At 42.4% G+C, this 27,442-nt stretch overlaps 1 protein-coding gene and 1 long non-coding RNA gene across 2 annotated transcripts in view; one reads left to right on the top strand and one right to left on the bottom strand.

The window, feature by feature from the left end:
• The window catches only part of LOC127034180 (uncharacterized), a 240,628-nt gene extending 217,985 nt beyond the window's left edge, over positions 1-22,643 (top strand). The window contains exon 3 of the long non-coding RNA XR_007769322.1: positions 22,169-22,643. This is a non-coding gene — a long non-coding RNA (uncharacterized LOC127034180). The remainder of the gene's footprint in view (positions 1-22,168) is intronic.
• The window catches only part of NFATC3 (nuclear factor of activated T cells 3), a 163,994-nt gene that overhangs the window by 76,499 nt on the left and 60,053 nt on the right, over positions 1-27,442 (bottom strand). The window contains 1 exon segment of the mRNA XM_050922682.1: positions 10,583-10,745. Within this exon segment, the coding sequence (XP_050778639.1) occupies positions 10,583-10,745 (163 nt within the window).

Below are 27,442 nucleotides of genomic sequence, written 5' to 3'. Positions count from 1 at the left end.
TGCTGCTTTTACCATTAATACACAATTTTTCCTATCACTATATACAAAGTAAGTACCAATGAAAATCAATGTTTTGTTTCACAAGTTGATCTCTCCCATCAAATACAACTATTATATTGTAGTTACAGATGGAAGAGATCAGCTTGTGAAACAATATTGATTTGCGTTTGTATTAATTTTAACTTAGGGAGGCATAACAAAGGGATCTGAGCTTGAAACTGGGAAACAGGAATGCATAAATTCTAATTCCAATTTTAACAATGACTCTGCGTAAGAAAGTCATTTACTGCTCTGATTAAGATAACTCAAAACAGGAATAGTATTCAAGTAAGTTACATAGCTGTTAAGAACAAGATGGTTTCAGCAGTGACCATGAGACGATTGAGAACATGAGAGGTTGAGTTCGAGATCCTCACAAAAAGAAGAAAGAGTAGCAAAATACAGACTCTGGACTTCAGAAAAGCAGATTTTGACTCCCTTAGGGAGCTGATGGGCAGGATCCCCAGGAGGCTAATATGAAGGGGAAAGAAGTCCAGGAAAGCAGGCTGTATTTTAAAGAAGCCTTATTGTGGGAGCAGGATCAAACCATCCCGATGTGCAGAAAGAACAGAAAATATGGCAGGCGACCAGCTTGGATTAACAGAAAACTCTTCAGTGAGCTTTAACACAAAAAGAAAGCCTACAAGAAGTGGAAACTTGGACAGATGACTAGAGAGGAGTATAAAAATATTGCTGGAGCATGCAGGGGTGTAATAAGAAAGGCCAAAACACAACTGGAGTTGCAGCTAGCAAGGGATGTGAAGGGTAATAAGAAGGGTTTCTACAGGTACAAGAGAAAGGTCAGGGAAAGTGTGGGACCCTTAATGAATGGGGGAGGCAACCTAGTGACAGATGATGTGGAAAAAAACTAAAGTACTCAATGTTTTTTTTTGCCTTGGTCTTCCCAGACAAGGTGAATGCCCAAATCTGTTAGTCTTTAAGGTGCCACCACACTCCTCGTTGTTTTTGTGGCTACAGACTAACAGGGCTACCCCTCTGATACTACAGACAAGGTCAGCTCCCACACTGCTGTCCTGGGCAACACAGTATGGGGAGGAGGTGAGCAGCTCTCAGTGGTGAAAGAACAGGTTGAGGACTATTTAGAAAAGCTGGACAAGTCCATGGCTCCAGATCTCATGCATCCGAAGGTGCTGAAGAAATTGGCTGATGTGATTGCAGAGCCATTGGCCATTATCTTTGAAAACTCGTGGCGATCAGGGGAGATCCCTGACAATTGGAAAAAGGCAAATATAGTGCCCATCTTTAAAAAAGAGAAGGAGAATCTAGGGAACTATAGACTGGTCAGCCTCTCCTCAGTCCCTGGAAAAATCATGGAGCAGGTCCTCAAGGAAAACATTTTGAAGCACTTGGAGGAGAAGAAGGTGATCAGGAACAGTCAACATGGATTCACCAAGGACAAGTCATGCCTGACCAACCTGACTGCCTTCTACGATGAGATAACTGGTTCTGTGGATATGGGGAAAGCAGTGGATGTGATATATCTTGACTTTAGCAAGGCTTTTGATACGGTCTCCCACAGCATTCTTGCAAGAAACTTAAAAAAGTATGGACTGGATGAATGGACTATAAGGTGTACTATAAGATGGCTAGACTGTCGGGCTCAATGGGTAGTGATCAACGGCTCAATGTCTAGTTGGCAGCCAGTAGCAAGTGGAGTGCCCCTTTAACATCTTTATTAATGATCTGGATAATGGGATGAATTGCACCCTCAGCAAGTTTGCAGATGACACTAAGCTGCAGGGAGAGGTAGATACGCTGGAAGGTAGGGATAGGGTTCAGAGTGACCTAGACAAATTGGAGTATTGGGCCAAAAAAAACAAAAAAAATCTGATGAAGTTCAACAAGGACAAGTGCAGAATCCTGCACTTAGGACAGAAGAATCCTATGTACCGCTACAGGCTGGGGACTGACTGGCTAAGCAGCAGTTCTGCAGAAAAGGACTCGGCGATTACAGTGGATGAGAAGCTGAATATGAGTGTGCCCTTGTTTCCAAGAAGGCTAATGGCATATTGGGCTGCATTAGTAGGAGCACTGCCAGCAGATCAAGGGAAGTGATTATTCCCCTCTATTTGGCACTGGTGAGGCCACATCTGGAGTACTGCATCCAGCTTTGGGCTCTCTCCATTACAAAAAAAAAAAGTGGATAAATTGGAGAGAGTCCTGCAGAGGGCAACGAAAATGATCAGGGGGTTGGGGCACATGACTTACAAGGAGAGGCTGAGGGAACTGGGCTTGTTTAGTCTGCAGATGAGAAGATTGACGGGGGATTTGATAGCAGCCTTCAACTACCTGAAGGAGGGTTCCAAAGAGGATGGAGCTTGGCTATTCTCAGTGGTGGCAGATGAGAAAACATGGAATAGTGGTCTCAAGTTACAGTGGGGAAGGCCTAGGTTGGATATTAGGAAACACTATTTCACCAAGAGGGTGGTGAAGCACTGGAATAGGTTACCTAAGGAGGTGGTGGAATCTCCATCCTTAGAGATTTTTAAGGTCTGCCTTTGCAAAGCCCTGGCTGGGATGATTTAGTTGGGGCTGGTCCTGCTTTGAGCAGGGGATTGGACTAGATGACCTCCTAAGGTCTCTTCCAACCCTAATCTTCTATGATTCTAAAAAGCATTAAAGATATAGAAAATTCCTCAACTTATGAAGAGTGAAGTAAAGCAACCCCAACTCCACTTTACTGCAAAATGAAAATTCAAAATAAATCAAAGCCAGAATTATATACATGCCCTTGAGTTAAGATTCCAAGGATGTGACTCTTTAGACTTGATCTACGTTAATTCACATATTATAGGTGGCACCGACAGGAGATGGGGCGGGGCAGGGCAGGAAGATCGCAATTCACGCTCAGAAACTTTAGGTTTTTAGCAGCTAAAAATCTCCCAAGATTCCAGTTTCACTCAGCATGCAAGCGCCAAGTGCTGACCAGATAGTGCATGTGCCAGTTCCACAGATCAAGTGAGCATATTACCTTCTAGTATAGTGCTACACAGGCAAAGAAAGGGTTACTCACCTTGTGCAGTAATTGTGGTTCTTCGAGGTGTGCGTTCCCATGCATGCTCCACTGTAGATGTATCCACATCCATGCACCTGAGATTGGAGATTTTAGGTAACAATGCCTGTTTGGCCTGCACACACACTCTTCTTCCTTTCTCTTGCCTTGCCTTGCGGATATTGAGTGCTGTGCAGGTAAATCACCTGCAGTTCCTTCTCTACATTTCTGAGGTAGGGAGCAAGCCGAAGGGATCTGCCATAGTGCCCTGAGTGGTCCGAACACCATCACACCGAATGGCAGGGCCACTCTGGAGGGAGCCACTTCAGCCAGGGTATCAGGCTGTATGTGGACTCCTTTATATCCCTGACTCTCAGCCCCAAGTTTGCGCTGCCCCGTTTCAGGAGCTCTTGATGGGCACTGAAGTCATCTGGTGGAAGCAGGTTACTAGGACCTGCAACCGCCTCGACTGGGGACAATGAGGAAGAGGCTTGCACCGTAGGAAGGGTATCTCCTTCCTCCTCCACCTGACCACGTCCATTGGGACCACTTCAGTGACCTCGGTGCTGGGGTTGGTATCAGAGTTGGGGGCCGGTGCCAGTCAGGATGAAACTGGCTCGTCTCACTGACACCACTGAGGAAGGAGGTTCCGCTACTGATGGAAAACCCCACAGGTCCCAAGATTGCCACTGTGTCAGCCAACGGCCTAGTGGCTAAGCACCAGCTGTGGAGTTGGTATTTAAGTCTGATGTGTAAGTCGGGTACCAGTACTTTTTTGGTGGGGCAAAGGATTCCCCTCAAACTCTCAAGAGGACTCTTCCTTTGGAGACCATGGCAGAGCCATACTTGCTTCCGCCCCCTGGCAGTACTAGGGGGGGTTGGTGACCACTGCAGCAGGGACATGGAGGGCTTTCCTTTGGGATGTGCTGCAACAGTGAGTGCTGTGATGGATCACACCACCCTTTGAACCTTTCTAACCCCGATAGCCCTGTCTTTCTGAGTGCGACGTCTAAAGCTCCTGCTGATCTTGCACTTCTCCTGAATGTGAGCTTCCCTGAAGCACTTTAGACAGCTTGAAAGCAGGTCACTCACTGGCACAGGCTTGCCGCAGGAGGTACATGATTTGAAGCCTGGGGACCGGGGCATGCCTTGTCCCTGACACAATGTTCCTGGATGACTAGGACCCCTATATACACTAATACTAACTGATAACTAAAAGGCTAAACTACAAAAATTACATAGATTACACTACAGAATCTAAACCACTGGAAAAACCTTGCAAGAGCAAGATCATTCCAAGCAATCGTCACAGGTGGTAAGAAGGAACCGAGAGGGCGCACACAGATCTCTAGGGGGTGCTAGGGCCAGTCCTACGGATCCCACTAGAGGGAAAATATCTCCAGCGACTGTGCACGTGGTGCGCACACACCTAGCATTGAATGGACACGAGCAAGCACTAGAAGAACCATGCTTGTATTGACCACATGGGAACTATGAGAATAACTTCTGTTCTTTCCTTTCTTATCTTGAGCAGGACCTTCAATGAAGGAACTGGAGGAAAGGCATAAAGACGACCTACGGTCCAGTGCAAGAGGAAGGCATCTTCTAACAAGTGATACCGCAGCCCTGATCTTGAGCAGTTTTAGGAACAATTCCAGGTTTTGGCCATGGCAAATAAGTCTATTTTTGGGACTCCCTAATGTCATATCACGCTGTGGAGAACAACAAGGTCCATTTCCCATTTGTGTTCTACTGAGGTTGCCCACTGTGGTATTTGGCACCCGACAGTTAACTTGTGATATAATGATGCTGTGCCAAATGCACCATTTCCACAGTTTCATTGCTTCTGCACAAAGGAATGGTTAACCTGCTCCTCCCTGATGGTTTATGTAGAACATACATGCTATGTTGTCTGTCATGACTTTTATGTGTTTGCCATTGATCAGTGGTAGGAAATGAGCACAAGCGTTCCAGACCACTCTGAGCTCCAATAGGTTGATATGTAGTGTTGATTCTGTGGGGGACCATTTGCCTTGAACTGTGTGATTGTCTAGGGGAACTCCCGAGCCCAGTAAAGATGCATCTGTTGTCAGTATCAATGTTGGAGGTGGCTGTGTGAAGCAACCCCTGTGCAGACATTTTGCAGATCCTTCCACCATTCGAGAGCCTTTTACTGTTGAGGGCATCAACAGTAGTTTGTTGGGACTATCTATCTGTTTGGTGCTTATCCCATTTATAGCCATATCTGCAGACAATGCACGTGGAGCAGTGCATGACTTATCACAAAGATGCCCAAGTATTTGCAGGCAATTTCTAGCGGAGGTCTAGGGGCTGGTCTGAATGGTGTCAATCAAGGTGATAAGGGTGTTGAACCTGTGCAGTGGAAGGCATGCTTTGGCCTTCACTACATCAAGAAAGACTCTAATGAATTCTAGATGTTGCACTGGAGTCAGTCCGTGTGTGTGTTCAATTGTACTCCCAACGGTGTGAATACATCCAGAGTTTTTTGTGTGGTCAGTAGGGTGTCTTGGAAAGATCATGCCCTAAGTAGGCAGTCATTTATATATGGGTAAATCATAATTCCACATTTGTGAAAGTGGACTGCTAGCACTGATAGGACCTTGGAGAATACTCTGGGTCTAGATGATAGGGCGAATCCGAAGTACACTGAATTGAAAATGGTCCTGACCAAAAGTGAACCTGAGGAACTTCTGTGGGATGGCTGAATCACTATATGAAAGTGGTTCTTGGCCCTGCAAGATGCTTAATCTCCCTGGTCTAGAGATGGAATTATTGCAGTTAGTGTAACCATCTTGAATCTTGGTGTCTTTTCACATTTCATTAGTGCTCTTAGATCAAGAATGGATCATCTTCTGGTTGGGTGTTTTTTCTTGGTATCAGGAAGTATTAGGAGTAGAAACCCTTCCCTTTGTGTTGATTGGGAACTGGTTCTATAGCACTAAGGTCCAGGAGATGATTTATTGTCTGACATAACAGACTTTTGTGAGAAAGGTCCCTGAAGAGTGACAGGGAAGGAGCAGGGGAGCAAAGGAGGTAAAATGGACTAGATAACCATAGGAGATTATCTCCAGTACCTATTTGTCTGATGTTATGATTCCTAGTTTTGTTGAAAAAGAGCAAGACAGTGTCTGAAGGTATGCAGATAATTTGAGTTTTCCAGCAATTGATGGCGGGAGTGGTAACTCCGGGCCTCAAGCAACGTCTCAAAACTGATGTTTCAATATTGAGGGTTGTGCAGTTCAAGTTTTGGGCGGCTGCAGTCTTTTGTTTTTGAAGCCGATGTCTCTTCCCCTGGGGTTCATAATGTCTCTAGGTGGAGGGAACTGCACCAGGATCTTTGTAACATTTGCGATTTACTGTATCATCTTTTCTGTGCAGGCATGTAAATCCCCAAGAAGCATAATGTGGTCCTTGAGTCTTTCAGTGTGTGTAGTGAAGAATCAGTCTTCCCTGCAAAGAGAGTTCGGATCCCTCGAATGGAAGATCCTCCACTGTGATTTGGCCTTCTCTTGGTAAATCAGAAAGGTGAAGCCAGGAAGCTCTCCTCATCACTACTGCCATTGATATAGAGTGACCAGCTGTGTCTGTGGCATCTAATGCACTTGGTAGTGCTGTCCTTGCTAGAAACTGGCCCTCAGTGATGATAGCTTGGAACTGCTCTCTGATAATTCGGGAGGTGATCAATAAAGGCACTGAGTTTTCCATAGCTGATGTGATTATATTTCGCCACCAGGTCCTGGTAATTTGTAATCCTAAACTGCAGAGTTGCTGATTAATATGATTTCTGCCAAATAGGTCCAATATTTTCTAATCCTTGTCATAGGGAGTTGTTATAGCATGGTCCCATCTTCCACATTCATTTACAGCACCTGCAACAAGCAAATTCAGAAATGGGTGAGAAAAAGAGTCTACATCTTTATAGGGCATAAAATATTTTCTGTCTGCCCTTTAACATGTAGGCATTTTCGAGGCCGTCGTTAGCCAGATGATCTTGGCTGGGTCTAATGGTGCCTTGTTGATTGGGAGTGCAACATGCAATGAGGACATGTGGAGGATGTCCAGCAGTTTGTGTTGCGACAACTCTGCTTATTCAAGGGAAGCTGAGGGAGGTAGTCTTCCTCTATCACCATGGGTCCTTGAGGTCCCAGAGAACTGGTGTTTATGAACTGCCCATGGATCCCATCATGGCCACTGAGGTGGTGCAAAGGGTAGGGTTGGTGATACCCTAGGATGTCCTCAACTGTACTATTGGTATTGGAGGTTCTGCACGTGGCTATAGGTGAATGGTCCCTTGACCTTGTTCTGGGGAGCTGTGCATTGAGATAAGTTGTCATCATCCCCGCTCTCTGCTTCTTCACTCAATAAAGGTAGAGCAGTTAAAGAGACTGGCGGGGAGTGTTTCAGTACTGTAGGGGATTCCAGAAACCAAAATGTAGTCGGTATGGGGATGCCAGTGATGAGTAGTGGAGATTCCAGTGTTCCTGAAACCAACACAGAGAAACAAACAAAATTCCTGCAGGACCGTGGCGGTAACTGATACCTATGAGTCTGTCTCGCCTAGCTTTTCAGTGTTGAGGGAGTCTGCTAACTGAAGACTCTTGTGTGTTATGACCATCCAGAAGAGGGTTCCCTTTAAGTGCTTGGTATTGCGGCTTTCCTTGTCTCTTGCAGTGCCATTTTAGAAAAGGTGTTACAGTCTTTATTGCCTTTTATTCAGATGGTACTGACGCTGCAGGCTGTGCTCCTCAGGTCTTTAGACAGTATGGGTACCAGAGAAACCTAGCGCCTTATGGGTACCATGCCACAGCTCCCTCGGTATCAAGGTCACTGACTTTACTGGGGATCTCTTCCTAGTCAACTGTTCAGCCTGTGGACTTGTAGCCCTCTTTCAAGCTCTTGTGAGAGGAATCCTTAGATTTCCTCTTTGACTGCATCACAGTTTGATGTCCGTGGACACTGATGGTCATGTCAGGAATTGTTGCTACGGGGGAGTCCCAGGACCAGGGTCAGAGGCCAATCTCAGGGGACTCTGCATCATGAGGAGCTAAAGCTTCAGGTCACGGCTTTCTTGCTCGTCTTTAATTTCTGACAGAAGGTACATTTCTGTGATACGTGAGCCTCTCCTAAACAGCGAGTTCAGCACAAATGGCTGTCGCTGACAGGGATAGCCTCTTCACAAGAGAGACAGTGTTTGAACCTGGGGGAGCCAGGCATACCCCTTCTTGAGGTCATTCCCTAAGACGGGAGAGGACAACAAAATCAAAAAGTACAAGGAGGCAAATGTTTTCTAAGTCAGAACAAAAAAGTTTTTTTATATATTAAAAAGGAAAAAGGAGAAGGGAGTGGTAATAAACTAATAATGGAAACTCTAGTAGCTATTCTAAAAATTAAAACAAGGTTTAAAGCTAATTGACTGTCACATTCTACTTATTGCTCCATTTCAGACCAAGGGTGGTTAAGAAGGAAACTGAGGGCAGTTCACCTGCACAGTGCTAGATAGCCTCGAGACAGGGAACAAGATAAGGAAAGCACATATATGGGCCAAATGGACACTGCTACCTAGTTTCCAATCTGAGGCATGGGGAGGCATACACACCTACAGTGGAGCAACCATAGGAACACTACTCAAAGAAGCAGCTGGAATTTCCCTGTAATGGCTGGCCTGGACACTAGAACTGAGAGCAGGGGGCCTATATCCTAAATGACCTCACTGAGGGAACTCAGGCAGCATGGAGGAGGAAAAAGACATTTAATTCAAATACAGAAGATACAAAACCCAGACTGGAGGTGAGGCAGGAAAGTAAAAGATTAGGGCAAAGAGCCTTGAGACTGGAAGCCAGTGAAGGAAAAGGGTATGTGTGTCTGTGGACAGGAGAGTGATCCAAGTGAGGCTCACCTGTCAACTCCCTTCATTGTCACTGTGACAAAATACTCCCTTTGACACTGTGGTGCAGTTTGATACACAGCAGAATTTCAAATTATGACAGCATAATCCAGCAGTTAAGAGCACAAGAATTAGATTTCAATCCCCATTCTGTCACAGATTTGCTGTCAGTGACCTCTTCATGTCTACACTTAAATTTTGCTGGTATAAGTATTCTGGCAAAACTCCCTTAGAACAGATGCAATTACAGCAGTACTAAAGTGCTTTTGCTGTTATAGCTTATTCCAGTTCAGCAAGCAAAATAAACCACACAGGCACTAGAGCTCTTGACAACAAACTGTGTTGCAAAAAAAAAAAAACAAAAAAACCCTCTGACATCCTTAACTGACCATACATATGTTGGTAAAATTTAAGTGTAGACCTGGCCTAAAGTAGAGGGATGCCACCTCTCTCTTTGTGACTCCCAGGATTAGGTAGCATTTGGAAAGCACTTCACGTTTATGAAGTATCTGTAACAAAAGGAAGAATCCAGCAAGAGCTAGTATAGGGGTCAGGACATTTAGTGTCGTTCACTGCTAGCCAAAAGGGGATTGCCACATGATGAACTGCCAGAAGACAGTGAAACCAAAATGTCTACATTACTGCTTTTCCTGTGGAAATAAGGTTGAGTCAGGCTGCCTTAAAAATTGCTTTTAGGGCAACAAAAAAGTGAAGAAGTGGCTGGCACTCTCTCCAAAAGCCACAAGAATTGAGCCGGGAGAGACTTTAGCAAATCATCTTTTGTCCTCCCCCTTACTAGCAACCCACTTAAGAAAGCCAGCGATGTGAAGCTTCCCAGTGGGCCAGAAAAGAGCAAGCAGTTGCGTGAATTAGCCTCCTTCCCCAACAGCAGCAAAATCTGGCTAGTTTACAAGGAGATAAAAAACAAAGCTAAAAATTTGTTTACCGCAAATTTTTGGTCTGTAGTTTACTGCAATGAAAATTAGCAAGCATCTACTTGAAGTACCTCATGGTGTTTTACATAAACAGTGTGATAAAACAAAACCATCAAAGAAATTATAATCCTTGTCATACACCAGTTTCCATGTTACATAAGAACAGCCATACGGGGTCGGACCATTGGTTCATCTAGCCCAGTATCCTGTCTTCCGACAGTGGCCAATGCCAGGTGCCCCAGAGGGAACGTTCAGAAATGTATCCCTGATATTGAGGCACTATAATCCATTAATCAAGTGAAGTGATAGCATTCTGAAGTGTTACAGAAATTAGATCTTAATATGACTGAGTATATGTAATTTATCATGCTGTAATCCTAATCTCCCCCACCCCCAAAAATTTCCTTTCCAATAGAGTGGAAGAAATTATGCATACTGTCATGAAGCCAATGATAAATCTATAATATACAACATAATTCATTATATGGTCTGTAATTGTAGCATAAATTTTACAAGTATAAAAATGTATTTAAGAGACTATATTGCAGCAAACGGTATTCTACAGAGATGTCCCATCTATTCAGGATTCTAAGATGTTTCACAAAAAACAGTAACAGTTTAGAGTACTGCACTGTAAGTATGATCGATTTTCTGTAACAACTTTTACATAAAAGTTAAAAAATTTCATACCTTCACTACTGGGTGTGCTCCAGTAGATGCTTTTACTGCTCCCCTACTGCCTTCTGTTTCATAATGAGCTCTATGGTGAGTTTTAGGCTGTACATCTATTTTCAGTTCACATTGTCCATAATGAGTTGGTAAAGGCCAGTCTAGTGGTGGTAATGAAGATGTGCTGAAAGCAAGACATGCACAATAAATTTAAGTGAACCATGCTACCTGGCCACAGTGTAGAGTCAAAATATCTACAACTACTGCTCACACTCATTTTATACTATATTTACCATTTTGTAATGAAAATGACAAACACTTTTACACTTTATTTCAACTTACAAATAGTAAAAATTCTGCTTCAAGTATTTTATACATGTTTATTCAAAATTTAATTTATATTTGTTTCTTTGGGGATTACTTATTGGAAGGGGGAGGAATAACACTGGTTAAAAGAAAGACAATCCAGGAAGTTGCTCTGAGAGACTCCATACACTACTTTATCTATGACAATACGTATTCCGCAACATACCAGTATTTGTTCTCAAATAAGATTGCCAACTGAGTTTAAATTATAGTGGTTTTGTGATAATTGAAATTGATAGTCTAATTTCAGTGTAACCTTTCTGCATGCTTCATTAGCATCCATTTCCCCCACCACACACACACACACACACTCCCCCAAGTGAAAAATTACAGTCTTGAATGTTTGATGTCTCTAAAGTGTTAACTGTTCCAGTTTTCTAGCTGCCACTCAAATGAAGGCAGTACCAGGACTCGAGGAAACAAGAGTTGTCCAAGCTTAGTAGAAGGGCTTTGCAAAATGGTGCAGGGCTTTTGGATTAAAACAAATATGATCAAGTTATATGATTAGATTAGTTATCCTTTATACACAGTAATAAAGTCACTCCAAAACACTGGGGGTGGGGAGTGAGGGGAGGAAGGTGGGGTGGAATAAAATCATCAGTAAGAGGTTGAGAAGTAAGCAACCCATGCCACTCAATTCTACCAGTGAAGAGGTAAATCCATTATATTTATCCCTTTAATTAAGATACACATTTATATATAATTCTAATAAGATGACAAGTCAGAACCAATCCAATAAATAACCAGTAGAGCAAAGAATGCAGGAATTTTAAAATTCAGCATAATCTTTTATTTAATTTGAGTATTTAATTTAAGTTTCTGCAGGAATATGACGTAGTCAAAATGAACTCTGCACCCAGAACAATCATTTGTAATAGCAGTATGGTAACCTTTGAGTCACTATTCTCCTTAAAAGTAAAGCTTAAAAATGTTTCCTTCAAAATTGTTATACTGCTATACTCTGGCTAGGAGGGAAGGCAAAACATGTTAAAAGACCAGTGAATGGTTTCATCTCATTAGAATGTTTAATTCAATCTCTTTCCCTTTTAAGGAAAAAACTTAACCCACTCCTCAAGTCACGGTGAGATCCACAATCAGCAGCATTCAGAGCTCAGATGAATGGCAAAATCTCTCCTAAACGCAGATCCCTGTTACTTCCAGGGAACTCAGCCAAATCTCATAACATATCCACAGCTGGGAGGCAACGTGCAAGGATTGAACAAGCAGCGTTCCTTCCCACCACACAGCAGGGTAGCACAGTTTTGTCTTTAGCAAGTAACTGGATGAATTTATGCTCAACCTGTTAAGTCGTATGTTCCCCTCTTAATACAAACATCATTGTGCCCTAGTAGGGAACAGAAGGGGAGAAGAGAAGGCACCATTAACTGGCCTACTTTAGAAGAACCCACCCTGCTACCCACCTTCTGTTTCCCTGCTTCAAGAAGTACTTCAAGCAGGCACCTCTCCCTCAGGAGGACAGGAAACAGACTGAAAGGCATATCTAAATCGCCCGGATCGTGGGGGAGGAGGGCAGACAGTTGGTAAGAAACTCCCCTCAAAGCGGCCTGGTGACTGCTCCTCCTTCCCTAACAAGAGGTGAGCAGGTGGGAGGGATGACTAGTGATATTAGCAAGAAGGAGAAAATGGACAGAGATGCAGTAAACAGGCAGAGATGTGCTGCCTAAATTGCCAAATAAAACTATCAACAGTAGATTTTGCTATTTACTTATTTAACTGCTATCCTAGATTCCTCTGACAGAGAAGGAAAAAGTGGGGGTTGAGGGGTTCAGCCTGCAAAAAGGAAAATAAAATGTCAAAATTAAGAAACACAAAAAAGGTAGGCTTCTTAAAACTGAAGTGCAAGGTCAAAAGAACCACCACTATTTAAGCTTATTTTCTCCTTTATGTCCCAAAAGTACTTTTTCATTTAACCAACTACTGCTGTCACAAAGGAAGGTGCAGTATTGTGTATGAGAGGTCACAAAAGAGATGGTCTGAGAGAGGACCTAACGTATTCACAGTATGAACTACAGAACTACTGACAGACTGACTACTAACAAGTTTTATAAGCAAGCACTATCAATCTTTTCCCTTGAAGTTAATAGCCCAATCCTCCTCCTCCTCAACTGATCTCCTTCTACAGGTTTTCACTCCCCCCCCTTCTGCAAGATAACTAGTAAGCATATGGCAAAAGCCCCATATTAGGCAGATCCCTATTGCCTCTTGAATTAGAAGTTTTCATATAATAGCACAAATAGGAAAAATATGCTAAACCACAAGTGACACACAGTTTCAAATTTCGTAGCTTTTTGGAAACTATCAATATCTCAGTGACACAGAACAGGTACAAGTAAAATAGCTTGCTCATCTTAATAGGTACAGTTTATAAAACTTCTAGAGATTCTTCCTAATGGATCCTACTGTGTTAGATTTTGAGATTATGCTGCATCATATGCTGTTATTCTCTAGACACAAGTTGTAAGTAATGCTAGTTCAATTCTGAAAGCAAACATGGACTAGCTAGTGGAGAGCCAAAACGTTAGATTGAAAAGCAATCTTCTATTCCCCTCTCTCACTTATTTATGGGATCAAACTTTCGTTTACAGAATGGAGACTAAGACAGAACTAGCTGAAAGTCTATGCTTGAAACAGAACCATATTGGAGAACAGGGGTCGGCAACCTTTTAGCAGTGGTGTGCCGAGTCTTCATTTATTATTCACTGTAATTTAAGGTTTCGTGTGCCAGTAATACATTTTAACATTTTTAGAAGGTCTCTTTTTATAAGTCTATAATATAACTAAACTATTGTTGTATGTAAAGTAAATAAGGTTTTTAAAATGTTTAAGAAGCTTCATTTAAAATTAAATTAAAATGTAGAGTCTTCTGGACTGGTGGCCAGGACCCAGGCAGTGTGAGTGCCACTGAAAATTAGCTCGAGTGCCGCCTTCGGCACATGTGCCATAGGTTGCCTACCCCTGCGGTAGAACTTATTTCTGAAAGTTAAACAAACAGCTAAATTAATTCTAGCTATTCACAGAATGACTATGATCCCCAAGTGGCACAGATGTGCCCTTCTCAGATCAGAACATCTAAGACTAATTCACCAGGCTAAAGAGATTTTCACTCTACTGAACAGCACGACGAGTCCACACAGAAAGGAGAATTTCGTGAATACATTTAATATCTTAGAACAGATCTCCATTGCACATTACTACTATTTACAGATATTGTAAGTATAAATCCTACATGGAGATTGTCCAAGGCATTAATCTCATAGCCAAGATGCACTGGTTCTTCTGAAGTGAAGGGAAAAAATAAACCTGACAGAATAGGGCTCCAGTCCAGGAAGCAGCTGTAAAGCTGAGCATGAAAGAACTAGGTTATTATATTCTATTGATACTAATTCTGTCCATCTACAATCAGTCTGGATTTTCTCATTCAGTGGAGGAGGTTTTCCCCAATTTAGCAACAGAGAAATTGGTTAAAGTACATTATCATTCATATTTTTTACATATTAGTTCAAATATATTCTTGGCATGTTGTCCAAAAATGTTCGGGGGTATGATGGCTTTTTTTTTTTAATCCAACTGTCTTGATTAGAGTTAGTGGGGTTTATTGGGTATTCAGTTCTCTGCAGGGGTTTTCCAGGTGAAGCCACTGTCTTGGGAAATAGTTGCTCCGCAAGAGATCTATCCTTCATTCACAATTACCCTACTTACCCATCTGAACTAAAATGAACAAAGTCAGCAAGAAATTAGATATTATAGTTAGTTATGTAACTAAACTGGTCTATCAAAAACAAAAGCTCAATATTTGATAGTTTTACTACAGATAAAAAATTTTACAAGAATTTGTAGATCAAACAGAGCAATCATACTAACATCTTCAAAGGACAAGTTCAAATCTATGTGCACATTTGTAGAACACTTTCTCATAAGAAGTCAGGGTAATGTTACTATGCATCAGATGCTTGAAAATAAATCTAGAGACTCCATCTTTTGATTTAAGAAAGGGTTCCATTGAAAGTATTTTGCCTACTTTATTAGAAGAGATTCTAAATGTTAAATTTAAGCTTTTCACTACAGAAAGCACCTTTAGCTTTCCAATATTTCAATCTTTGAGGCAGAATGATCCACTGAAGGTAATTTATTGGCCTTTTGTAAATTATGGTTTTGATTTGAAATTGTGAGAAAGTTTGCAAATTTGAACTTTAACGTTTGTCTTTAATCCTTATTCTATTTCAATGTTTCCAGATGTGGCCAGCAAAACAAAAAATGGAGATTAAAAAGTCAAATAGTTTAAAGAAAAATATGCAAAAATTAATGCTACTATGGAAAACTTTTCCCTTCAAAGTCTGAGGTAACTGTTATTAACATTATTCATGTTTACAGGTACAGCTAGAAATTTACTGATAAGGCTATATTATTTTGTATTCAGAAGCCAAAATATGCAAATACAGGCTCCAAAATTAATGTGGCCAGTACTCTGTGGTTCTCTCTCTTCTCCCTCCCCTCCAAGGGTTTTCAGAAGAGGAGTTGGGAGGTGGGGGAGGAAACAAGCAGAATCTAATTTTCTATATTTTTACAATCTTTACTTTTTTGGGGTCTGGGAAAAACCAAGATCCACAGACACTTTTCAAAATGTTTCCAGTAAAAGCCCTACCGTCAATCATTCCAGTGTCTTTAGTAGTCTATGTAGCCTATTCTTTTATATCAGAATCTCATCTTGTGGTTCTCAAAAGCACAGAGTTGGATTTGGAGAACCTACAAATGTTTCACTGGTGGTGTACAGTACTATAAAAGTCTGAGCACTTTATGAAAGATTCACAAACAATAAAGCACGATACAACCAAAGGATGTGATAAAAGCATGCATAAGTCCTACAATCCTGATGAGACAGCACAGGTTACAGACTACAAAGATTCTGTAGATGGTAGAAAGACAGTTTCACAATCCGATTAATACAAGCCTCAAAATGAAGCTGAGACTGGGATGACCTCAAGGATATATACAGTACCTCAGTGCAGAGCTATCACTAAAAGAAAGAAACCCATAGTAAATCACTGAGTACACCCTTTAAGGTGGAATTAAACAGAAGCTATTACAGTCAATTGAAGAAAAGATGAAGGCACCAGAATGTTAACTGAATAGAGATAACTGTACCTTCAGCAACTATCATCTCAAAGTATGATGGATCCAGGCTGGAATAAAAAAACCCCAAACAAACAAAGGGCATTACATGTCAACTATGGACGACAATTCCAAATGATTATGGGGTAACCAAGAATGCAGCCTATACTGTCTTCACCCCATAGGTCCACCTTAAGGTGGAGTTTCGGTTAAAATTATATGATAGAAGTGACCTTTAAAGCCCATCTGACAATTTGACTCCTCCTCCTCTGCTCTGTACTGCTCAGGAACAAACTCAGTTGGGATTTGAGATTGCTTTGGAACAGTGACACTTTCCAGAAAAATCCATGCAGATGGAACTAACAGGCTAATAACAGTCTTCCCTTAGGTGTGCTCCCATCCACTCAAAAAACCCTCATTGAAGGACACAGATCTTTAGATAGGAGCTTCTTATAAAGTCTTCTCTTCTGCCATTCTCCATTCTGAACTAGCACAGATCTCTTCTTTGACCCAATGGTAGGAGACACTGGGATCCATGCATTCATTCAACACTGGTGAGTTTTTGAATACAAGTGAAGCTGGAACCAGGGCTTTCTTAATTTTCAATTTCTTTCACCTAAACATGTTTCTGTTCCCTTGGCTTCTTCAGTTCCAACCACAAACTCTGCAGGATTAAAAGCAGTGACAGACCTTCCTAGGCATTTAAAACTCCCATCTCCTCTCACCGTTTTTCTTGATGTTTAGATCCATAGGTCTATAGGGTCAATCTTTGCTCCATCTGAGGCATGATCAGATGCTCATCCAGTTGCCTTTCCCATCAAATCCAAATTTAAAATAGTAAGAAGGGCTTGTACACTCTTTAACAGTTCATATCCACACACCCAAATCTGAAGAGTAACTATACTGAACACTCCACTTTTCTCCACCCTGAACACTTAATTTAGCAGCAAGGCCATGTTTTAAGTTCAATTCAGTCGGTGTTTCCCTTTTACTTTTTCCTGTCAAGTGATATTCATAGTAGTTTTCTTGATCATGCAGCCAGGAGTGCAGTCACCTCTTCTGCAGTAACTTTTGCTTTATTTAGCAAGATGAAGGTGTGCTCGCTACTGGTATTTCTTCCAAATTAAGAGTTTTTATTTTAAATTGGAAAGAGTATTAACCAAAAATAAGTTGGACATAGTTGTGGCACAGTTTAAACATGAGAGTTGTCTAATCGTAGCCTATCCCAATCTTTTGGAGAGTTTTTTCCTAGAATTGCTTGTAGGACAAAAATACTAATAAGGCTAATTTTCATTGTGCATTTGGGGTAAAATGAGTAATTTAATTTAATTGCTTCAAGTAATTCTGGAGTATAAAGATAGCGACAGAAATTGTGTGACAGTTCTTCCTGCTGGGTTTTCTTTTTGGTTGATGACAGGCTAAAAAGACCTTTTCCAACCTCCATTTGTACTAATTCTACAGTGATAGGAAGATCTGGGCCACACATGTACAATTTCAGATCAACTCTCCCATTATTTTAACTAGTAGACCCCATTATTAAATGCATTTTCAGTATTCTAGTACTGTACACCGATTGGTAAAACTTAATATTTTATCACACCAGAGCAAAATATGTAATTGAATCACATGTTCAAATGTGAAAGTCAAGTATTAAACTTATCTGAATTTCTAAAGGTTCGTTAATGGTGTGTAAACATAACATCAATTGTTTAGCTTATTAAAAATGTAATAGGTTCAAAGTTCTCTTGCTTATTTCACTTAAGTGGACACTTATCTTCAAAGTCAGTGATTTGCAAATATATTTTCATAATAAGTTTTGCTAATGCAGCATGTTAGTCTTATTCTTTAAAAAGAACTCGATACCAACGTAGCAGAATAAATTGGCCATATTCCACTCTAGCGCTGAACATTTATTTGTCCTCCTTATCTTTAAAATAAAGTTATACTGATCTTTGGAAGATGGAGCTTTGATATACTGTTAAAGTTGGAATACCCGTCTGCCTCCCTCTCAATTTATATTTCTAAGCTACCACTTCTCCTTGGCTGTTTGCTGTCAAAGGTTTTGCTACAGGCAAGTCAGAATGCCAGAAGCTTAAATTTTCACTGCTAGCTGTCAGACTTGTTGCAAATAAAAGAGGCCATCAAGTTGCCATCAGGCATTCACCACTAAAACCATGGAGATACTTGAGCCCCCTACTGCCACCAACCACAAAACTCTGTTTGCTTTTTACCAGAGTTAACAAAAAGGTATTGCTTGAGATCCTGCCACTACCTCTCTCTGTGCTTTAAAGTAAATATTACCACATTGAACATGATGGAATATGCAAAAACGCATGTCAACTTGTTTAAATATAAAATGTACATATTTTTCTAACTCAAGAAAACTGCTACATAAAAAATCAACTTACAAATCTCCAAAGCCTCTAAAGATGAAGACAACTTGGAGACTTTTTTTGCACTGCACTGTTTCACTAGATGTGTTAAACAAATTAATGTGTAAAATGTCTGCTTCTTTGGTAAACAGTGTGCATTTTGTCAGAAAATTATTCCAGGGGCTAAAATTTTGGATTACAGGATACTTTATGCTAAACAGATTGGAGCACAGAGAACTCGCCCTCACAAAAAGTGAAACCCACACCCCAACATTCAACATCTCCCAACGTGGTGCTGCTTGTAGAAGTTGAAGCAACATGCAGCATTAGTTGCATGCAGTTGGATGTTCAAGATAGATGAAAGTCTAGTAAGGGTCTGTAAAAAGAAATTCTCCTCTTCGATTCAGTATGTTTCAGCTTTTACCCTTACTAGGTGCTGCCTTTTGCAGTGAGAACCGTACTCTCCACAAAAGCGGATGCATATGTTTTAGAGTAAATTAAAGCAACGATAATCTCGCTAAGACGTGTGGAGGTATTTTATAACGATTTAAAAAACATTAGGAAAAAAGGGTATTACTTAAAATAATAACTGAAGCTACACTAACAAACTGATGATTATCTCTGAATATACTTTAATACAGCTTACTCTATGTTTTGAAGCACAATAATGGTTAACCAGTTAACCTATTTATGAGAGAGAATCAGAAAAAGGACAATTGAGAAGCAATGAAATACAAAGAACAGGAAAAGCAAAGCTTTTAGTATGGCAAATTACAATGTAAGCTGTTGCAACAGCTGGAATTCCTAGCAAGGTACTGTACTGTCCCTGGACCCTGCTGTGGAGACTGAGATCTTTTGGATCACTCTGGCCAATAGACATCTCAAGTTTGAAACAATCCCCTTCCCCAGTCTTTTTCGTCAAGTAAAGGATCTCATTTCCTCCAAGCTAGAAGGCTTCCCCACTATTTGAAGGTCTTCTACTTTGCCCCTCATCCTTCCAGCTTCCTGACATTTGTGAAACAGGGGCGGAGAGGCCACTTCAAGTTAGTTTTTTGGGCCCAAGTGCCTCCCTCTGCTATTGCTCATTATACTTAAGTAAAAACATAATTAAAGGTAGTCAGTTCTTGGCAGTTTCAGACTCTATTTTAATTACACAAATCAACAGATTGCCTTGGAAGGCATAGATATGTATCCTGACTCTATACAGCATCCAATACCATGTGGATTTTTGTAAAAACCCAGAGGAAAGCAACTAGGTTAAGGCATACAACCCTATAAACAGTCCTCCTGAGCAAGTCTTAGGAATTTTCTATGGGAGGTATTAACTGGAATACAAAACATACATTCCTTCAGGTCACTTATCACAGACTACCACTGTTGGAGATGATCAGGAAAGTGTATTTATTGGTTTCCATTTTAAAGCTACATCTCTGCAGGTGTCTATTAAGGATTTTGATGTTCAGTACTGCTACTTTACAACCAACTTTCTTGGAATTAAAGAATAAAAAAGGAGTAGAACCTGGAGTGTCTTTCAGGGTGTGGATTAAAGGGTACTTTAAGGTTTAATGTCTACTATTTTAACAAACAGAATAGTTACAAATGGCTGGGTGATTCTTTCTGGACTGTGTAAAAGCAATTATTTCTTGAGGTCTTTCTGAGGCACGCAAGATTGTCCTTTTGAAAGGTCCCCAAACATTTTTCCCTTGCAGCACAATTACAATAGAAGTCTTTCAGCAAAGAACAGTGACTTTGCACTATTGCATAAGAAGCCACGACACTAGCTGAGAAGATAAAGTCTGCACCCTAAGGCCTGGTCTACACTACGCATTTAAACCGATTTAACCCTGCACCTGTCCGCACAACGAAGCCCTTCATATCAATATAAAGGGCTCTTTAAACCGATTTCTGTACTCCTCCCAGATGAGGGGAGTAGCGCTGAAATTGGTATTGCCATGTCAGATTAGGGTTAGTGTGGCCACAATTCGACGGTCCGGGAGCTATCCCACAGTGCATCATTTTGACCGCTCTGGACAGCAATCTGGAGTCGGATGCACTGGCCAGATAGACAGGAAAAGCCCCGCGAACTTTTGAATTTCATTTCCTGTTCGCCCAGCGTGGAGAGATCATCAGCACAGGTGATCACGCAGAGCTCATCATCAGGTAACAATGCAGTCTCCGGAGAATTGAAGAAGAGCTCCAGCATGGACTGCACGGGAGGTACTGGATCTGATCGCTGTATGGGGAGAAGATTCTGTGCTAACAGAACTCCGTTCCAAAAGACGAAATGAAAAAAAATTTGAAAAAATTTCCAAGGCCATGATGCAGATAGACCACACCAGGGACTCAGTACAGTGCAGGGTGAAAGTTAAGGAGCTCAGACAAGCCTACCAGAAAACCAAAGAAGCAAAGGGAAAGTTTGGGGCAGGGCCGAAAACATGCCGCTTCTATGCTGAGCTGCATGCAATTCTAGGGAGGTCCGCCACCACTACCCCACCCGTCTGTGGATTCCGAGGTGGGGATGGTAATCGCAGCCATGGCTGAGGAGTCTGCGGACGGGGAAGATGAGGAGGACGAACTTGTTGAGAGCACACAGCACTCCGTTCTCCCCAACAGCCAGGAGCTTTTTCTTACCCTGATGGAATTACCCTCCCAGCCCTCCCAAGCAACTATCCCAGACAATAAAGCCATGGAAGGGACCTCTGGTGAGCGTACCTTGTAAATATAAGACATAGTTTAAAAGCAAGTGTTTTTTAATGATTAATTTGCCCTGAGGACTTGGGATGCATTCACAGCCAGTACAGTTACTGGAAAAGTCTGTTAACATGTCTGGGGATGGAGCGGAAATCCTCCAGGGACATCTCCTTGAAGCTCTCCTGGAGGTACTCCAAAAGCCTTTGCAGAAGGTTTCTGGGCAGCACTGCTTTATTCTGTCCTCCATGGTAGGACACTTGACCACGCCATGCATATAGGAAGTAATTTGGTATCATTGCATGACAAATCCTAGCTGAGTATGGTCCCGGTGATAGCTGGCATTCAAGCAACATCTGTTTTTTATCTCGCTGTGTTATCCTCAGGAGAGTGATATCGTTCATGATAACCTGACTGAAATTCAGGAATTTAAGTAAGGGGACAGAAATGGCCATTCTTACTGGGCTGTTTGCCTGTGGCTTAAAAGAAATTCTTCCCTGCAGGTAGCTAAGCAAGGGAGAAATGGGCGGGGGGGCGATTGGCACTGAGCTTTTCTGCGTTTGGCTAGCAGGGATCTTCCCTGCTACCAGCCATGTGGTTGAGGGGAGGGAAAAGGGGGGTGTTTAGCAGAAATCTTCCATGATACCAGCCACGGGGTGGTTTCTGCTGCTGCACATTAACAAGAAAGCAGCAGCACTCAAGGGGCTTTGCTTGCTATTTGGGAAAGGAGGGCGCTGGATAGATGAAGGCTGCAGAAGACGAAAGACAATGGCTTACCATGGCTGCATGCAAGCCGAATTCTGATGCCCGGATCTGCGCCTGTGATCTCTAACACCAAAGCCACAGGCGCTCAATATTAAGATGCAAAATGCGACCTTGTAGTGAACACACGTGCTGTGTAAGGTGAATAGTGTTGTTCACCGTGGAAGAATATGACCATTGTTCTCTAAAATGTATCTTTTTAAATACTTCTCTCCTTTTCTTCCCTCCCTCATGCAGCTACAAATTTTTCAAGCCTCCCTACTCTGTCCCGAAGGCTCTCTCAGATAAGGCGGCGGAAAAAAAAAGACGCGAGAAGAAATGTTTTCGGAAATTATGGAAGTGACCCGCAATGAAAGAGCTCATCTGAATGACTGGAAGGACGTGGTAGCAAAGTACAGGAATGATGCCAGTGACCGTGAGGACAGGAGAGATGCTCGAGATGAAAGGAGAGATGCTCGAGATGAGAGGTGGCGGCAGGAAGATCAGCGGTGGCGGGATGCAACTCTGGGGCTGCTGCGTGATCAAACTGACATGCTCCATATGGTGGAGCTTCAGGAACAGCAGCAGGATCACAGAGTGCCACTGCAGCCCCAGTATAACCACCCTCCCCCCTCCCCATGTTCCTTAGCCTTCTCACCCGCCAGACGAGTAAGAACTCATGGGGGTAGGCTCCGTGCACCTGCCCATTTAACCCCAGTGGACAGCCCAACCAAAAGGCTCTCATCATTATGGAATTTTTTTAGTGGCCTTTTCCTTCCCTACTATCCTCCTCCCAAACCCCACCCGGGCTACCTTGTCAGTTCTCTCCCTCTTTTCATAAAATTAAGTAATAAAGAATACATGATTTTTAAACGAGAATGAATTACCTTAGAAAGCAAGCTGTGATCGAAGGGGTGGGTGGCTTACAGGGAATGATTCAATCAAGGGGGGGGGGGGGGCGCAGTTTCAATCAAGGAGAAACAAAAACAACCGTCACACCGTACCCTGGCCAGTGATGAAACTGGGTTTTCAAAGGTTCTCTAATGCGCACCGCTTCCTGGTGTGCCCTTCTAATCACCCTGGTGTCTGGCTGTGCGTAATCAGCGGCCAAGTGAGTTGCCTCAGCCTCCCACCCCACCAGAAAGGTCTCCCCCTTACTCTCACAGAGATTGTGGAGCACACAGCAAGCAGCAATAACAATGCGGACATTGGTTTGGCTGAGGTCTGAGAGAGTCAGTAATGTGCACCAGCGCGCCTTTAAATGGCCAAATGCACATTCTACCACCATTCTGCACTTGTTCAGCCTGTAGTTGAACAGCTCCTGACTACTGTCCAGGCTGCCTGTGTATGGCTTCATGAGCCATGGCATCAAGGGGTAGGCTGGGTCCCCAGGATAACTACAGGCATTTCAACATCCCCAACTATTATTTTCGGGTCTGGGAAGTAATTCCCTTGCTGCAGCCATTTAAACAGAGTAGTGTTCCTGAAGACGCGAGGGTCATGAACCCTTCCTGGCCATCCCACGTGGATGTTGGTGAAACGTCCTTTGTGATCCACTAGTGCTTGCAGCACCATGTTAAAGTACCCCTTGTGGTTTATGTAGTGGGTGCCCTGGTGCGCCGATGCCAAGATAGGGATATGGGTTCCATCTATTGCCCCACCACAGTTAGGGAATCCCGTTGCAGCAAAGCCATCCACTATGACCTGCACATTTCCCAGAGTCACAAACTTTCGTAGCAGCAGCTTAGTGATTGCTTTGGTTACTTGTATCACAGCAGCCCCCACAGTAGATTTGCGCACTCCAAATTGATTCTCGACTGACCGGTAGCTGTCTGGCGTTGCAAGCTTCCAGAGGGCTATTGCCACTTGCTTCTCAACTGTGAGGGCTGCTCTCATCTTGGTATTCTGGCGCTTCAGGGCAGGGAAAAGCAAGTCACAAAGTTCCATGAAAGTGCCCTTACGCATGCGAAAGTTTCACAGCCACTGGGAACCATCCCACACCTGCAACACTATGCAGTCCCACCAGTCTGTGCTTGTTTCCCGGGCTCAAAATCGGCGTTCAATGGCTAGAACCTGCCCCATTACCAGCAGGATCTCCAAAGTGCAGGGGCCCGCAGTTAGAGAACTCTGTGTCCATGTCCTCCTCACTCTCATCGCCGCTCTGCCGTAGCCGCTGCCTCCTCGCCTGGCTTTGCAGGTCCCGGTTCAGCACTGACTGCACGAGAATGCGTGAGGTGTTTAAAACGTCTATGATTGCTGTCTTGAGCTCAGCAGGGTCCATGTTTACTGTGGAATGACGTCTGCACAGTTCACCCAGGAAAAAGGACGCGAAACGGTTGGCTGCTGCTGCTTTCATGGAGGGAGGGGTGAGGCTGTACCCAGAAGCACTAGCGGCAATGTTTTTTGCCCCATCAGGCACTGGGATCTCAAGCCAGCATTCCAATGGGCGAGGGAGACTGCAGGAACTACGAGATAGCTACCCACAGTGCAACGCTCAGGAAATCGACACTAGCCTCGGTACACGGACGCACACCGCTGAATTAATGTGCTTAGTGTGGCCGCATGCACTCAACTTTATACAATCTGTTTTAAAAAACCAGTTTCTGTAAAATCAGAATAATCCCGTAGTGTAGACATACCCTAAGGGTATGTTTGCTGTGCAACTGGGAAATGTGACTGAAGCATGTGAAGGCATACCTGAGCTAGTTTTGATTGAGCTAGCTTGCTAAAAATACCAGTGAAACCACTAAATTCCATCTAACAGAATAAGTAGGTCACATCTATATTTACTTTCAACATGACAAATGAGATATGTACACTTTGGGTAAAATTAAAACCCTGTATACTGTCAAAGCATCTAGAATTAGTTATAATGCTAAGTAACAGTATAATATGCAGCTCTTTTGTATAATAAGATATTACAGGCAGTTTTGTTACCCTTTTATTAGTACTGCCTTCATTTTGTCCTCCAGAAGGACACCTAAGGTAAATGTTACCTATATAAAAACAGCTGAAGATTTTTTTCTGTTCTGCTTCAACGGAATTCCAGGGAGAGGGAGACCATTTACTGACCAACTTCAAGTTTGCTTTTCATAGTCATCTTCTGAGATACTTCATCATTACATGAAGAAACATCTCCTCTTTTGAAATATAGGGAATGTCCGAAAATCCCAGCTAGCAACTGAAAACTCTTAAATCCCTTTCTGGAAGCCTGGGCGGGGAGGGGGAGAGGGGAGGAGGGAGAGAGAGCAGAAAACTTGTAGCTTCTGAATATTAAAGGAGTGCTTCAAGTCTGGTTGTACTAGAATACCGCTCTAAGAAGCAGTGGGCTGGTCAAGATGACCAGGTGCTGCACCCGAGAAGGAATATTCTAATGGTTAATTTAGAATGCAGTACTGATACTCACCATTTAAGGGAAAATTGAGACAGCAGTGTATTGATCCTTATTGTTTAAGAGGAAATTGCAGGAGGAATAGCAGTTGCCCATTACTGATAAGTGTGTGCTGTTAACATTAAAGCATCTGGATTCACTAGAAGTGGACAGTTCTGAAATGCAGTTAGTAATCTAGGAAGATATTTAAAGGCAAAAAGAGCAGTTATGCCCTTTAAAAATTAAGGGAGTTAAGCGCATAACTCACCCTTGTACCTTTAAAAGTTTCCCTGCTAGGCATGAAAGCCAGGATTAACACGTGGTCTACTTTTATATTATAGATTATAGGTTATATAGGTTATATTTAGATCCTGAATTTGGTTTTCTAGGGACTAACTTTCTATGCTTTAGTGTTAGAGACAAGGTGGATGAGGTTGTCTTTTATTGGGCCAACTTCTCTTGGTGAAAGAGACAAGCTCTCAAGCTCCAGAGGGCTTGAAGAGTAGTTCTGTGAAACTCCAAAGCTTGTCTTTTTCACCAAGAAAAGTTGGTCCAATAAAAGATATTATCTCACCCTCTTTGTCTCTCATACATTCTGGGACCAACACAACTACAACAACATTGCAATATACTTTAGTATTGTAAGTGGGCCCTTTGCTTTATATATACTTCACTAATGTCGACCATGTATTTGCTAACCCTCTCCAAACAAACTTCTACAAATGGAAAACAGGATTTTAATATCAAGGATAGAGTAAAATGAAATTAGAGTTACTTACCTGTAACTGGAGTTCTTTGAGATGGCTATGCATAGTCACACTTATGGGATACTGTGCCATCTTTGCCCTCTTCTAAGTGTTCTCGTGTACCAACTCTTCTCAGTGTCCCTGACACACTGAGGACAAGGCTATATAGGGGCAGAGCACCGTCCCCACCTCAGTCCCTTTTCACCAAGAAGCCAGACACACAAAAACAGGGACTTCAGAGAGAGGAAGGAGGGTGGAAAGAGTGATAGGCAGCACCACCTCAAATAACTCTGGTTACAGGTAAGTAACCATCATTTCTTCTTTGAATGGTTCTGCATATTGTCACTTATGGAAAAGACTGATAAGCAGTGCTGGAGGCAGGAACAGAATCCTAGTTAAATAAAAAATGAAGCACTGCCTTTCCAATGTCCATTCGAGAAGCAAAATCCAGAGCACAGTGCTTGGTGAAGGTGTGTACTGAAGTTCAACCTGCGGATCTCAGCAACCAGCACCTGCCTCAGACAAGCAAAGGAAGTTGCCACAGCTCCAGTGGAATATGGTTGAACTAAAACAGGTACAGGAACTTTTGCTAGTATTAACACTGAGTAACGCATTGTTTAATTCATTAAATAGTATGGGAAGAAACTGTATGCCCTATGTTGTTGCTTGCATATGAAACAATCTAGGTGTTTTATGAAAACTTAGTTCTGTCCAAATAATAGGCAACAGCCCTTCTAAGATCCCATCAGTGATGACAGATTCTCCTTTATCAATGTGGCTATGGGAGGCACGGTTGTGTGCAAAATGATCGTTCACAATCAGACACTACGTTGACAAGAATCGAGAATCTGGTCTAAGAATTATCTTCTCCTTATGAAAAAATAGTACAAAAGGTGCAGATCAGCCATGAGTGCATGCAGTTCACTCACCCTCCTGGCTGGTGCAGTGCCAATACTGAAGGCCGTTTTGATAAGTGATTAAATGAACACTCAGCTGATGGCTCGAATGGAAATTTTACCAACGTGGTCAAAACCACAATGAGGCCCCAAGAAAGGACAGGCTTTCAAACAGGAGATAACCCTTTTAAACTGAAATATGAACAAAACGATCTACCATCAACTAAAGTAAGATCCGTGGAGATGGCTGACAAGTGGACCTTGAATGGTGAGTCAGACAACCCTTGATTTAAGTACATTAAGTATTCCAGAACACAAGAAATGGAAGCTGATCAAATCAAATGGATTGTTTGCTAGAGTTAGCTAGTATATCATGCACAGATGAAGAACATGACTGCTCAAGAATGGACAGAATCAAAGTTCAGTGGCCCAGGCCGTTAAGTGAAAGGACTGCAGATCTGGGTGAAGAAACCTGTCCCCTTCTTGGGATAGGAGATCTGCAGACAGAGGGAGGCACATAAAGAATCTGCTGGACAGCTAAAGCAGATTGGGAAATCTCTATGGATGTGGCC

The sequence above is a fragment of the Gopherus flavomarginatus genome, chromosome 14 (genome assembly GCF_025201925.1).
Source record: "Gopherus flavomarginatus isolate rGopFla2 chromosome 14, rGopFla2.mat.asm, whole genome shotgun sequence".
Lineage (NCBI taxonomy): Eukaryota > Metazoa > Chordata > Testudines > Testudinidae > Gopherus > Gopherus flavomarginatus.
This window is presented reverse-complemented; position numbering and strand designations above follow the sequence as displayed.